Source organism: Arabidopsis lyrata (assembly GCF_000004255.2).
Source record: "Arabidopsis lyrata subsp. lyrata unplaced genomic scaffold ARALYscaffold_8, whole genome shotgun sequence".
Classification (NCBI taxonomy): Eukaryota; Viridiplantae; Streptophyta; class Magnoliopsida; order Brassicales; family Brassicaceae; genus Arabidopsis; species Arabidopsis lyrata.
In genome coordinates this window covers 6,294,616-6,310,381 of record NW_003302548.1, presented here as the reverse complement: position 1 = coordinate 6,310,381, position 15,766 = coordinate 6,294,616, and the positions used below count along the sequence as shown (strand labels likewise).

Genomic DNA, 15,766 nt, shown 5'->3' with positions numbered 1-15,766 from the left:
CATGAGACCTATATACTTTATCAATTTGGATGTTGCGCAAGATTCTCCTTTCTACCTTTGTTACATGTAAGTGTTATGGGAAATTATTTACTCCAAGTTGGTCTTAGAACACCCATGGTACTATTGTCAACATCAGACGAGGTTGCCATTTTTCTTCTTCAAGTCTTCCTCCTTATTTGTGTCGATCTTCCTTCGCCCCGAGTCTTGGTGATGTATCAGGGCTCGACCTCACTACTTGTTTGAAGCTTCTATCGGTGGTGGGGTTTTTCCAAGGGTTGTGGGATCTTTGTTTGGGTAAGATTCGTGGTACAATATTTATCATTTCTTTGGCACCAAAGAGTGTTCATAATAAATTTTGGGTTTCGCCTTTCTACGCTTGCTCCATGACATATCTCGGAGATGATCAATATAGAGTAAATAAACCTACCATGAAGAGCTCAATGCGTGGTATCTTCCAAAGATGGGCTCAAAAATAATTTTGGTTATAACCAACTTGTAACATTTCTAGAGAGACTAGATATAATAATTAAATAGCGGAAACGATTTAAACAATAAAACAATAATAAGACGACACGAGATTTATGATAAGAGGTCCCTCCTCAAAGCTAAGAGAATGTGTAAACACACAACACTAACACAAGTTTCTTTTGGCAAATAAAATCTGATTCCTTAACTTGAAGTTGAAGTCTTTAAATACACAAAAATAAAAAAAGAAACTAACCACTAAATCTACTACTAAGAACGTGGAGAGTGTGGGATACAATCCCATTAATTTAGGAGCAATAACAAGACCACATCTCTTTTCTATCTTTAACCTACTCGACACCGGTTTACTCTGGTTATGTGCTCATCAATTTAACGAGGAATCGGTTGGTTCTCTTTCAAACCAACCACTAGTCCTCGGCTGCAAACAAGTTTATTAGATAAATTTAAGAAGGACAATACGTGATAGAAATAAAACTTCTACACAAGTTTTAACACATCTATCTAAAACATGATCTAAGATATCACGAGTAAAACATTTACTCCCCCTTAATCATGGATGTCTTCTTCTGGCTGAAGTCCTTGCTCCGTGCTCCTCACAACGGCAGCAACCTTTTCCCAAGGTTATCTCTCTCAAACTAAACAGCCATACAACACTTGAATAATGACCTCTGTTTTATGTTTCTCTGTTTTAACAGTGTAGCAAGTGTATCTTTTGGAAGACACATCACATCTTCTTCTTATAGAGAAATTCTCATGACTCTAACGTTTTCTCCTTTTCTACACAAGGAAAGAGATCAATCACCACTTAATACAGTTAACGTTAGAAAATAATATATCAATAGAAGGAAAGTCAAATTCCCACTTTATCAAGACTTTCTAATAAACAAATATGCCAAATTTGCAACTAATAGAAAGAAATAATTATATCATAATTCAAAATAATATTCTTAGAATTAAAGATTCTACAATCTCCCCCTTTTTGACAAGCTTAAGCACATACTCTTTGAAAATAAATTTGACTTCAAAAGCATTGTAAAATCATACATTACTCCCCCTTAATGAGCTTAAGAATTGTCAAAAATAACATTAAAAAAGGATAGAAATAACTTCCTTGTAAGGTTCATGACTCATCTCCTAACTTTGTCACTCTGTTTTTATTAGCTTTGTTTCAACAGACAGAGTACAAACAGATTTCTTTTAAGCTTGTGAATCACAGTCCTTGCAAAAATAAACATACTCTTTCTCGGGGTAAAACCAATATACTTAAAAAAAATTAATATAATTTTAATCAAACACTCAAAAATATCATGCTAAGGAGATAAAATCATGGTTTTGAATAGGCTTGGGCATTCGGATACCCGTACCCGATCGGTTCTTTTTTTTCGGGTATCGGGTCTATTCGGGTAGGGGATCGAGACCCATTCGGGTATTTTAAAAATTTGGTTCGGGTTCGGGTCGGTTCTGGTATTTTAATAAAAAAAGCAAAATACCTGAAAATAACCAAAAAATACTCGAAATATTTTCGGATTCGGGTTTTTTACTCGTATATACCCAAATCTAACCGAAATACCCGATTTCTCAAAAATACATTGGTTACTCTTTACCCAAATATAACCAAAAATATCTAAAAATACTAAAATTACCCAAAAGAAAACTACATCATTAGTTACTTTTTAACCAAATATATCCAAATGTATCCAAATTACTCAAAAATACCTAGTATATTCGGATTTGTGATTGTAATTTTAGGTATTTCGGATATTATAAGTATATATATAACTAATATTTTTAGGTGTATATTTGTATTCGGGTACCCACGGGTATTGGATTCGGTTCGGGTTCGGTTCGGGTAGGAGGTCTAGGACCCATTCGGGTATTTTTAAAAATCGGTTCGGGTTCGGTTCGGATATTTTTTCGGGTTTTTCGGTTCGGGTATTCGGTTCCGGGTATTTTGCCCATGCCTAGTTTTGAAGGTATATAATCAGCATATAAATCACTTTTTTTACCCATATCAATCTGATTTTTTGAGGTTTAAAAGAAAAGGTTCGAAGACACCTATAACACCGTGGACGTATGTGGCCACTCTTCCCACAGTGATGACAAATAGGATGAAATTGCACATGATTAACGTGCTTATTTTGGAATTGTCTTGGCATGTTCTTGACAGTATCATGCATAATACCACCTGAAACAAAAACAGTTTTAGAGCTTGATTCATTACCTTTGTATCCAAGACCTTGAGGCTGATGTCCAACTCTTCCCATGGTCAAGATATGATCAAGCTTTGACGTCCCATTGTTTCTTGGTTTTCTCAAGTTCATGATTCACTTGTTTGAGTTTTTCTTCTTTTTCTTGAAGCTGTTTTTGGATGCATGTATCCAACTTGAATGACTAACTCTTTCTTCTCCTTCATAAGCATGACGATTTGGCTGCATATATCCACCCAATTTTGTAAAAGATCTTCATATGGTGGCAAATCCTCATCATCCGAGTAGTCTTCATCGGTTTCAGCAGTTTCTGTTTTTGCACACTCTGTTTTAACAGGCTCAACTTTGACAGACTATTCAACTTTAGCAACGAAGGTAATCACGTTGCCGTAAGAGACATCTTCTTCATCACTTTCTGTCTCCGAATCACTTAACGTAGTTTTAAGTGATATTTCTCGTTTCTGTAGATTTGCACACTCCGCTTTAATGTGCCCAAAACCTTGACACTCATGACATTGAACTTGCCTTTTCTCTTTGCCTCGATCATCTCTTCCACCATAATTGCTGCTGGATTTTGAGAGCTTCTTGTCTTTCAGCAACTTTAGTTTCTTCATGTATCTCCCAATCTTCTTTGTGAGAATCACCTCATTCTCGTTTTCATCATCACTTTTTCTTTCCGTGGAGAGAAACGCAAGACTTTTTGCTCTTTCGGCGAGACCTCTATTCTGATCTTGCATCCTCATCTCCATCTCATAGGTTTGGAGAGATCCAATAAGCTCTTCAAGCTTCATCTTTGTCACATCATTTGACTATGTCATCACTGTCTTTTTGGGAGAAAACTTATTGGGCAGAGACGTTAACACCTTCATCACCATATCAAATTCCGAGTATTCTTTTCCAAGAGAATATGTCATCACTGTCTCTAAGCTCTTTATAAAAGTCTGATATGGTGATGTCATGCTGCATCAACAAACTATCAAAGCGAGATTTCGAACTAATAAGTTTTGTTTGTTTTACCTTAGACGTTCCCTCATAGGTCGTCTCTAGAGCCTCCCAAACTTCCTTAGCGGTTTTGTATGAGAAGATCATTCTGAACTGGCCAACATCAATCGCATTGTAGATAGCATTTAACGCCTTAGAGTTGCACATGGCCTTACGATTTTCCTCCACTGTCCACTGTTCTACTGGTTTTGGGGTTGTGTTTCCATCGTTATATGTAATAACAGGCACATTATATCCAAGAATGATTGAGTTTCAAGCTTGCCCATCGATAGAACTTATAAAAGACTCCATTCTGATTTTCGAATAAGATTAGTTGTTGCCATCTAGGGATGGAGGACGTGTGACCGAACTTCCTTCTCGTGGCGGTTCCATCTAGTCTCAAACACAAGATCGAATCACTGCAAAAGTTTAAAAACTTGATCAGTGATCCCGCTATGATACCATGTAAAATTTATAGAGAGACTAGATATAATAAATAAATAGCGGAAACGATATAAACAATAAAACAATAATAAGACGACACGAGATTTAACGAGGTATCGGTTGGTTCTCTTTCAAACCAACAACTAGTCCTCGGGTGCAAACAAGTTTATTAGATAACTTTAAGAAGACAATACAAGATACAAATAAATGTTCTACACAAGTTTTAACACATCTATCTAAAACATGATCTAAGATATCACGAATAAAACATTTACTCCCCCTTAATCATGGATGTCTTCTTCTTGCTGAAGTCCTTGCTCCGTGCTCCTCACAACGGCATCAACCTCTCCCCAAGGTTATCTCTCTCAAACTAAACAGCCATACAACACTTGAATAATGAACTCTGTTTTATGTTTCTCTGTTTTAACAGTGTAGCAAGTGTATCTTTTGGAAGACACAACACATCTCCTTCTTAGACTATCTACATTGGTTTTAAGTTTACAACACCCAATTTTTTTTTTTTCTTTAACATTCCACATCATCTTATCTCTCTTCCACATCATCATTCAACACCTATATAATTTTTACTCTCTACAATAGTTTTGTTTAATAAATTACAACACCTTACCCCACAATTTTTATTTTAATATTTTTTATTTTATTTATGTTTAAGTTTTTTGTGAATACAAATTAATAATCACAATAAATATCAAATGAATCTAAAATAAGTAAAAAAAAAATTATTTTATAATTTTTGTTTTTCTTTTATTTATCATTTAATTTTATTTTGCAAATAATAAAAACGAGAAATACAAATAGTCATTAATAAAACACATACATTGACGAGAAACTTAAAATGCAATACAATAAGCACACAACACAGGTAAAGAAATACTCATAACTTAATCAGTACAATCGTCTCAACTCACAAACTTATAAATCTCATTCACCACCGAACATTCCCTATGGGCCCATATGTGTGTGACTAGATCTGCTTGTAGTTCGTGATATACATTTGAATCACTCAAATCGGATCTAGCACGCACATGATTTGCAAATACAGGTAGGACTTCGGTCGAGAATGGTTGTTGTGTACTAGACCCACTTGCCTCAGATTGATCATAATCATTCCAATGTTGAGCATATATCTCTCGGTCATCCCCAACAATCATATTGCATAATATGATACATGACCTCATGATGATAGCCAAATCAGTTAAGTCCCACATGCGACCTGGTTCACGAATGATTTTAAATCGAGCCTGCAACACTTCAAATGCACGTTCGATGTCCTTCCGATATCCTTCCTGACGTTCTGCAAATAACTTGTCTGGGTCACTTTGAGGTAGCCTAATCGATTTGACGAAAGTGGGATAAGAAGGATAAATACTGTTAGTTAGATAGTATGCCATATCATATGGACGTTGGTTCACGAAGAATTTGACTCTTGGAGTATTTCCCTGTTCAACATTATCGAAGACCGGTGAACGGTCTAGAACGTTTATATTGTTCAATGTGCCAGGACATCCAAAAAAGTATGCTAGATCCATAGATCATGAGATGCCACTGCTTCAAGAATAACAATGGTGGTTCCCTTATCGCCTCGAGTAAATTGACCTTCCCACGCCGTAGGACAATTTTTCCATTCCCAGTGCATGCAATCAATACTCCTAATCATCCCAGGAAACCCTCGCATCTCACTAACACCCATAATTCTCTACATGTCATCTTGAGTTGGGGTTTTGATACACTCTTGCTCATACAGTCGTATGATTCCTTTGGAGAATCTTCGCAAGCACTCCAAAACAGTAGTACCTCCAATTTTGATGTATTCATCCACTGCGTCGGCTGCCACACCATATGCTAACATTCACATGGCCGTAGTACATTTTGCTAATAAAGATATACCTTTTTTCTTAGCTGCGTCAAATCTTTGGGTGAAGTAGTTGTCGCTGCTTGATAGGTCTCCAACGATCCAAAGGAAAACATGTTTTCGCATCCGGAATCGCCGACGAAACATTGCATCGTCATATATAGGTTGATTGGCAAAGTAGTCGTCAATTAGTCTTTGATTTGCTGCTGCATGATCTCTCTTGAAGTATTTTGTCTTGCTACGAGGTGGATAGTTTTCTTCTATTTTGTTTTGGCGCTCTCTAAACCGGTTGATGATATACCTCTCTTCAATTTCAGACTGCTTTTGGTAAGCTTCGATATCAAAAGGAAATTATGATGGATCCATTGAGATTTTTTTTAGTAAGATGAGATTTGTGGTATTTGTACATCAATGGAAGAAAGAGTCTCTATTTATAAAAAAATGGTTAGATGATTGGATTCGAATTGAGTGGTTGAAACCCAAAAGACACAGATAAGGATAAAATTCTCTTATTAAAAGCCAAAACTTACGGATTACATTATTAAAGCATAACATGACAATACAAATTATTAAAGGAAGAAAGTGACAAACACACATTATTAAAGCATAACGAAACAATACAAATTATTAAAAGAGACAATAACAAACAAACATTACTAAAGTAGAAAACAAACACACATAATTAAAGCATGAAGTGACAAAATACAAATAGCCACTTGACAATAATTAATTTCCAAATAAATCGTGGCTCAACTTCTGCAACAGCTCTTTGCCCTTGTCGTCGAGATGTTCCTTTTCAGTTAGCTTGAGATACATCTTCATCTTCTTAGCCTGGGTCGCTTCCTTAATCAATTCGTTTGTCTTCTTTTGCAACATGGCTATGTTGTTCAATCGATCCAACTCTTGCGTCTTTAATTGTTTGAATTCATTCTATTCTTCGTTGACCACTTTCAAGGTTGCGCCCTTACCTTTCTTATTAGCCTTTTTCTTAGAAGCATCCCTCCCCATTAGACGAGTACTAGATCCTACAGAGTTGGCGTCACTAGCATCACTCTCGTGGGCTCTCTTAGATCCATTTCTTCCAGAGCCTGTATTTCCTCCTACTTGACTACCATAACGTGGTTGATCACGGATTGCGAGCCACGCTTTTATATATTTGAAATTTCCATTACCAGCACTTGAATATAGTTCATACACTTTCGCCAATACATCATCCTCCGACCACCCGCTTCGTTGCATGTGTTTAGCGTTATCGTAAGTGCCAACCCATTTACCCAAGCTTTTGTTCACGTAGTTGTAGTGATTTCTACACGAAACTCCATCGCGTGGAGTATCAAATGAGCCATGCTCATTACAGTACTCAGCAATTTTACCCCAATATGAATCCCCTTTTTGGTTTCTGCCAAAAACGCTATATGTTCCATATTTAATCCACCCATTCAGTAGCACCATAATTTGTTCAGTGGTCCATTTAAAGCTTCTCGGACGAGCAGGAGTTGAATCCTCTTCATTTGGAATGGCTTCATGAACACCGCTCATAGCACCAAGAGCCATTTGTGTAGAAAATTCGGGGAATTCAGTTGTTCCAACACTTGTATTAGTTTCATTACCCATTGGAGCAGAAGAATAAGAGGGTGCTTGAGATGAATACGACATCATCGATCCATGATATGGACGATAGTTTGGAACAGCTGAAGGCATGAAGAAATTTGGTGGGTATCCATAATTTGGTATATGCTGGGGATGGTTGGAAGATTGATTTGGAAACTGATAATTGTTTGGATTTGGATAGTTAAAAGGGTAATTAGAAGAATTTTGGGAGCTAAACGGATTATTATTAGGATCCATTTCACTAGAAAGACGGATAAAACAATAAAAAAGAGTTTATGAAGGCTGACAGCAAAAATATAGTAAAAAAATGGGTTTTTTTTTTTTGTCCAAATTAAGTGAAATAATTTTCTATTTATAGAGTATAAAAAATGATGAATTTTGGTATACAAATATTAAAATAAAATTTACAATTCTATGACATAATTGATATTAAATAATTGGGTTAGATAAGAAATATCTAAAATCTCAGCATCCAATAAAAACTATACACATGTTTTATTCAAATATTATCATATAATTAAAAAAATCGCCCAATCAATGTCTGTCACGTATCACCATGAGACCCATTTCTTTCGTTTCAACACTGTTGAATCTTTACAACTAGGTTAACTCCACCTCATCATTTGTCTTTTATTCAACACATCATTGCAGTGATTCAACAGTTAAATTAGTTATTCAACTGTTTAAAAAATGACCATTGTATCTAGTCTTATAGAGAAATTTTCACGACTAAACAAGGAAAGAGATCAATCACCACTTAATACAATTAACGTTAGAGAATAATATATCATATAGAAAGAAAGTCAAATTCCCACTTTCTCAAAACTTTCCAATAAACAAATATGCCAAATTTGCAATTAATAAAAAATAATAGTTATATCATAATTCAAAATAATATTCTTAGAATTAAAGATTCTACACAACTAAATGTGGTGATCTGCCATGGCTCTTAGCTTAGAGGTATTCTAATGATATCGATTAAAAAAGGTATTTCTCATTGGTTTGATGCCATTTAGATGAAAATTGATTATTTGAAAATAGTTCTTAGTGATTCGTATAATAGGATTTAATTTAACCAGTTTACGTCGATTTGTTAATCTTTCACATGAACCACATGTGAGGTTCAAACATGCCTCTCACTTTATGACGATAATTTGTGTTGTATACATATAATCAACCAAATTGATCTTCTACCAAATTATATTAATCCTGAAAAGATATACAAACAAAAAACCCAATTTGTAATGAGCGGTTATTCAATATCCACCAAACTTCGACATTTGAAGTAAAAAATAAAAAAGTAAAAAGTCAAGATGATGTAACATTAAAAAAATATATATACCTAGCTTCTAACGGTGTGCGAGAATATTGTAAAAATAGTAATTAAATATTTTATTAGTCCAAAATTGCTTTTTATTATTAGGGTACTCAAAATCCATAATTTTCAAAGAGGCGTGACTTAAAAATCTGCAAAAAAGCAAATCCGAAGAGAGAGAAGGTGATTTTGAAATTTCAGATAACGCAGATATTTTACTCTCGCCGGAGCTTTCTCCTCCACCGTCTCTGCTTCCCACCGCCGCCGTACACAGTTGTTCTTCTCTCCCAACTACAATTTCCTCCGCCGGTAACTTCACCATCCCGATCTCTCGAATCGGTGTTCTTTGTACTGTTTTCGTTTCTTATACTGAGAATTTGAGAAGACGTATTCGTTGCTAATCATCATCTAGCTCGATCGTTTACCCTAGGTTTTCGCTTATCGATAATCGTTCGTGTGTTGTGGTCGAGTTTTTTAGTTGTTCAATTTCGTTTTCACTAGTTGATTCTCTGTAACATTTTCTCATCTTCTTTGTTGATTTCTTCTCGATCTGAGAGAATTATGAAATAGTGGAATTGGTCATCAGGCGCGTTCAATGCTCAATCTCGTTACTTCAATTTTGATTTTTACATTGCTAAGCTCATATCAATGGATGATTGTTGAAGGTTTAACTAGAGAAGGACTATCAATTTTGCACTATTTGATCTTTATTCGAAAACATTTCGAGTATTGAAAAATAAAGCTGGTTAAATTCTCATGTTAATTGATGCTGTTTTTGCTTTGCTTTCAGTTTCTTCAAGATGATTGGATCGTTTCTTACAAGAGGCTTGGTGTATGAAAATCATACTATCCTTACATTTTTTTTTGGCATGTGGCAGTTACTGTTGATTAGTTCTCCTAAAATTTACTAAATTTGTTGTAGGATGGTGTTGGGTTATGCTTACCCTGCGTATGAATGTTACAAGACTGTTGAAAAGAATAGGCCTGAAATTGAGCAACTTCGCTTTTGGTGCCAGTACTGGTATATTGTTTTATCGGCTTTACTTCGTTTCATATTCGTAAGGTTGAAGTGTTTGTGTGTCAGAAATTACTTACTTTAAGAAACTTATCAAACACAGGATATTGGTTGCTTGCTTGACAGTTTTTGAGAGAGTTGGTGATGCGTTTGTTTCATGGTGAGCAATTCTAGATGAAAGCCGCTTGATTTTCTCCAATTACAAACAACGATCTGTCTGTTTGATGGTTGTTTTTTCTTCATTTCTCTTGTTAAGGGTTCCAATGTATAGTGAAGCTAAGTTAGCATTCTTCATATACCTGTGGTATCCGAAAACCAGGGTAAGTGTTTATTTTTTTGGAGGAGAAACAGGAGTGTTTTTATGGTGTACTGATTCTTTGTCTTTGATTGTTTAGGGTACTACATATGTCTACGAGTCTTTCTTTAGGCCATATCTTTCACAGCATGAGAATGACATAGACCATAGTTTGTTGGAGCTAAGGACAAGAGCTGGAGATATGGCTGTTATATACTGGCAACGAGTTGCAAGCTATGGTCAGACTAGAATCCTTGAGATTTTGCAGTATGTTGCTGACCAATCAACTCCAAGGCCGCAGCCAGTACGTTTGAAAATCCTCAATGAGTATCACTACTTGCGGCATTTTTTACTAGACAATCAGTCAATGCATTGATGATACAATACCTATCTAAATTCGCATTTAATTTTCTGTCATATTCGTATTCGTTTGTGATTCAGAAACGTGAAGGTAGAGCTCCTGCTAAGCCTACGAAAGCCCCTGTCCCCCAACCAGAATCTGAAGAAGCATCATTACCCTCGTCCCCTAGCTCATCTTCAAGTGAAAATGAAGGTAATGAGCCAACCCGTAAAGCATCAGGCCCGTCAAGACCTAGACCGACAGTGACATCTGTACCAGCCGCAGATCCCAAAAATGCGGGTATCACTCAGATAGCACAAAAATCAGTAGCTTCCCCAATTGTGAACCCGACCCAATCAACCAGCCAAGTGGAAACGGAACCAATGCAGATAGAAGAAGTGGAAGGAGAAGCAGAATCAGTTAATGAAAATTCAAACCCGGAAGGTCCAAAAGAGACGGTAATGGAGGAGACAATCAGAATGACTCGTGGGAGGTTGAGGAAGACGCGTTCGGAAGAAAGCCGTTGAAAGAAGAAGAAGAAGAAGCTCAATTCAAAAAATTGTTAATTACTTGCATAACATTTGTGTCTCTTCTCTCTTTCCTGCTTCTAGAATTACGTTGACAGGAACTAACAACTAGTGGGAATGGTTTGTATGAAAAGTAAATTTGTTCTTTCATTCAATTTAGTTGCGTTAAGTGTAAAAGATAACACACTTTTGTTTTGTTTGTTTCTTTTGATGACTAATTCGGTAAAATAGGTACAACTACTTGAGAGTAGAAATGAAGCAAGATCAGTCATCAACAGTTAAAGTTGGATTGCACCTAATCATGTAATCAAAGACCATTGTAAAACGAAATTAGATTGGTTCAAAAAAGTAGATTAGGTCGTTATTTGAAGATCCAAAACGAAAAAAGTTATTCTTTTTGTGGAGTTAGTTGATAATATTTGTTGTCATGACACATCCACAGTGCAATGTACATAACCATAGGAAAAAAGTATTTGTTTTAGCATTTGGTGGCAATTTCAACCTTTTAAACCTCAGTTGTTAGTAGCTTGAACTAGACCCATGTATTTATCTAGTGAAAATTACTCAAAATGACCTACATCTTGATTGAAATAACTAGATTGACTCTGTTTTGAAAGACATAACTAGAATGACTCATATCTTTTGTAAAAAGACCTTTTAACCTGTTTATACGTTATAATAACGAAATTGCCATTTTTATTTAATTTTGAAACAAAAAAAAACAAAAATCATTTTTATATCACAAAACCAAACAAAAAAAATCCAAAACTTTTTATTCTTCTTCGTTTCTTCATTGCCGTCGACGAACAATAACCCTAAAAGAGAGAAAATCTCTAAACTTGTCTTCTCTAGTGAGTGTGTCGTCTTCTCCGGCTACGGTACTTCTCCGGCGAGTCGTCTTCTATGATGAATCTACGGTGAGTTATATTCTTCACTTTTGCCTCTTTGACTTCCCGTTTTAGAGATTTTTTTATTTGTCTTTCTCTGATTCTCCTTGCTGCCACCAACTAGGTCGTCTTCTGTATTTTGTGGCCATTGTATTTCGCTTCTCCCCTCTTCTTCTCTATGCTGCTTCTTCCTCCTCCGCCAGATCGTCGCTTCTCTCTTCTCCACCGCTTCTACTTCGTCTTCTTAGGCTTTGCCGCCAACAACTACGCCAAATTCCCTCACCAGTAGCAGCTACATCGAGGTTTTCATTTGATTTGTGGTCTTTTTGATAAATTAAGTTGTAAATACGTATCGCATGAAAAGTGTTCAAAGAAATGTCAGTTTTGACGGCAGACTTATTTGTTAGTTATCGCAGATTTATTTATTTTTCATTAAAGATTTGTTTGTTGGTTGCATTGTTTTGATTGCAGATTTATTGGTTCTTGATGGGTTCTGTCTAGTCATCGACATAGATTCCGGTGGAGTTAACTTCAGTGACTATGAATTTCGCTGGTTGATATCTCAAAGCTAATGTCTCTACTCGTTGTGTGCGGTTGATGCTTATGCGGTTCATTGTTGGGTTTTTGTTCTAGCCTTTGTTTTATCTTTCAGTTATGCATTTTTTTTTGTTGTTGTCTTAGGCTTGATAATATGATGTGTAGATTATTCTAGGCTTGTTGCAGATTATTGTCGTCTTCCGCAGATTTATTTTAAATGGTCGCAGATTTATTGTTGTCTATCTCATTTTTGTTTTAAGTGATCACATATTTTTTACTCTCTATCATTGTTTTATTTTAACTTACCGTAAATTTATTATTGTGTATCACAATTGTGATTTAAGTGATTGCAAGTGTTCCTTCACCTTACCGCTAAAGGTTACCATTGCTAAATATCATGGTTCCTTCCAATTCGCAAAAAGACTTATATATGGTTTTGTTTGTTATTGTAGACATTTTACATTATGCAAACTTATTATTACGTTGTAGATTTGTGATTACGTTATTTCGGGCTTGTTGCATAGGTGTAGACTACTGTCTTGATATAAGTTTACAAAGTGTTAATAATATAACAAAAACTACAATACAACTCATGTCATCCTACTTGTTTTATGATTACATCCACCTTCAATATAGTTAGTAATTTAGTATATGTGCTATTGTCTAAGAATGTAATGGTGGGATTATGATTACAATGGTTAATTAATGGTTTGTTTGTATTTTTAGATACCTCAACTATGAGTTAAGTGTTAGAAAATGATAATTTTTTCTATTAAACAAATATGTGATGTCTTCAAATAAGTCTGTTAATAAAAGTTTGCAAGCAAAGGGTATTAACAAGTTTGTAAGTTATATAAATCTGTGATTACTTGTAAGTTAGTTTAATCATGATTTAGTCTGCGATCACTTCGTCAAATACATCTGTAATGATGGAAAATAATTATGTGATTCATAATAAATCTGCCATCAAATAAATAAAATATGTGACAACTAAGAGTCAATTTAGTAATTATCTTTTGGTCAATCAAATCTGCAGCAACGTACTGATTTATCATAAATCGGTGTAACTATTAATAAGTCTGCAATAACGTGATTCAGAATAAGTCTGTAAGCAAAACAAATCTGCCGAAATAAATCTGTGAGACAGAGAAAATCTGCGGTGTCCTCAACAAAATCTGTAAGAAAAGTTTGCGGTCGAGATAAAATCTGTGACAGCATATAAATCAGTGGTAATTTATTAACAAATCTGTAAGATTGGTCTGTGGTAGAAATAAATCTGTAGAACAAATTTGTGGTTCAAAACAAATCTGCAAGAAAAACAAGTCGGCGATAACTATATAATTAAATTTGTCACAAATTTATGAATCTGTGGTAGATTTGTTCTACAGATTTATTTGAATTCGCAGAGATCAGTGGGAAAGCTATAAATAACGTCAGTTTTTTTTTTGTAAATAATGGCAACTTTTGCCTCGCGGGCATTTCTTTTTTAATGATATTTTTGTTATATTGATTTTTTGTACAAACCTTTAGAGGAGTATTTTGGGGATTAAAAAAAACGAAAACACTCTACTTATTATTAAAATATATGAGTTATTCTAGTTATTCTCCCATTTATTTATTCTTCTACACTAGTATTTTTTTTGTTGGTTCTTTATTTGTGTAGACAGGGCCCGACCCATATTTAAAACTCTAAAACATGGGGTAACGTGACTGGTTATAGTCAAACTCCGAATTTAGAAAGGTTGCATAAGTGGACATTAAACTACTTCACTAAAGATATTTTCGCAATTAGTATTAGCTAGTACATTGAGTGAATTAGGTCTACTTCCGCTACATAACAAGCAGTTAAGTTAGCAAAGATACTAAGTCATATATATAGTAAACAATAGCAGAATGAAAGGTTTCTATAACATTACCGCAAAACTTCTGAAGTATCTCTCTTGAATGGGTATTGGAGTAACCTTCCAACTGAAGTAAGGCCCATCAAACTTCCTCCGAAAGATTCCAGCAATCACTCTAGACAGCTTCCCTTTGTGCCGGTTAAACCTGTAACAAAAGACTGAGTATTAAGTCTATATAAAGTACATTTCACTTTAGTTAAGGACTAAGACATTGCAAAAATAACTCCTAATTATATTCATTTCTTGGAATCACAGACTTTAGTTGATGCAAATAACCATCAAAGACTAAGCAAGAATGAAATATGTTTGATTAACAGCAGAATCAACTAAAACAAGTCTCTAAACTTCAAGTTGAATTGAAAAACAAAAAGTCTCTATTTACGACTAAAAGCTTGAAGCTAGAAATCCCCAAATTATTGCTATTAAACCATGAATCTATCAATGAACAAGAACTTGATCCAACACAGAGAATACAGATTCTCAAACCAAACACGGAAAACAAACCACAATGTTTAACAAACACTAAGCTTTCTACTAAAGGATATGACTACATGATTTGCAAATGTTAAAAAAAAACAACGATAAACCGATGGTCAATCACAAACACAAATGCTCAAAAACAATCACAAAATCAGATGATCAATAACAAAATGATCAATCACAATCACATAAGTTATGGTCAATGACAAAAGGAGAAAAGGAAAGAGATTACCAGAGAGTCTCAACTCCAGGGATCGGGTTCTGAGACAAAAATGGAAGATGTTCTCGGCCTCGAAGGGCTAGCAAACGATCCAACAGCTATTGGAGGTCGATATTTTGATCTCCATTTTGTTGTTGAGGCTCTTCGTCTACTTCTTCATCATAATCATCTTCATTATTAGGGGTTTAGCTCCGGTGGTATGACATGTTGCTCCGGTGGATCCTGACGAGGCTGTTGTTGAAGAGGAGGAGGTTGTGGTTGATGTGGAGGAGGCTACTGTCGATGAGAAGAAGAAGGCTGTTGTTGACGAGGAGGCGGTTGCTGTTGACGAGAAGAAGAAGGCTGTTGTTGACGCCCAGGAGGTTTTTTTTTTCGACGAGCAAGAGGTGGTTGCTGAGAGCCAGCCAACGGTGGTTGTTGAGAGCTAGCCGACGGTGTTTGTTGAAAGCCACCCGGCGGTGCTTGTTGCAAGACAGCAGGTGATGTTTGAAGAGCAGGAGTCACGGGTACTTGTGTCGCCGACAGATACTAGGAAGGACGACTTACATGTGACCTGTTAACAAACTATGTCGCCGAACTTGGGTTCGATGAGTGAGAAGAGGCTCCGACACCACAAGCACCTAGTAAAGGATTTTGACCATGGTAGA

The 15,766-nt window shown here is 35.6% G+C and overlaps 1 protein-coding gene and 1 long non-coding RNA gene across 2 annotated transcripts; both read left to right on the top strand.

The window, feature by feature from the left end:
• Positions 1–9,040: 9,040 nt before the first annotated feature.
• On the top strand, positions 9,041–11,271 carry LOC9299843 (HVA22-like protein i). Its single transcript, XM_021015892.1, has 7 exons — positions 9,041–9,226; positions 9,708–9,749; positions 9,840–9,938; positions 10,036–10,092; positions 10,189–10,252; positions 10,328–10,531; positions 10,669–11,271. Exons 2-7 carry the CDS (start codon positions 9,718–9,720, stop codon positions 11,092–11,094), a joined length of 882 nt encoding a protein of 293 aa, XP_020871551.1. The 5' UTR covers positions 9,041–9,226; positions 9,708–9,717; the 3' UTR covers positions 11,095–11,271.
• A 378-nt stretch (positions 11,272–11,649) lies between these two features.
• On the top strand, positions 11,650–12,798 carry LOC110225337. The gene is made up of 2 exons (XR_002329713.1): positions 11,650–12,011; positions 12,106–12,798. It is a non-coding gene; the product is annotated as an uncharacterized LOC110225337 (long non-coding RNA).
• The last annotated feature ends 2,968 nt before the right edge of the window (positions 12,799–15,766 follow it).

What these genes read in the sequence shown, in the direction of transcription:
- LOC9299843 (XM_021015892.1), top strand. Translation starts at nt 9,718, where the DNA reads ATGATTGGATCGTTTCTTACAAGAGGCTTGGT. An exon ending in CGCTTTTGGTGCCAGTACTG is followed by an intron (nt 9,939 to 10,035) that starts GTATATTGTTTT and finishes TATCAAACACAG; the next exon opens with GATATTGGTTGCTTGCTTGA. An exon ending in TGTGGTATCCGAAAACCAGG is followed by an intron (nt 10,253 to 10,327) that starts GTAAGTGTTTAT and finishes TTGATTGTTTAG; the next exon opens with GGTACTACATATGTCTACGA.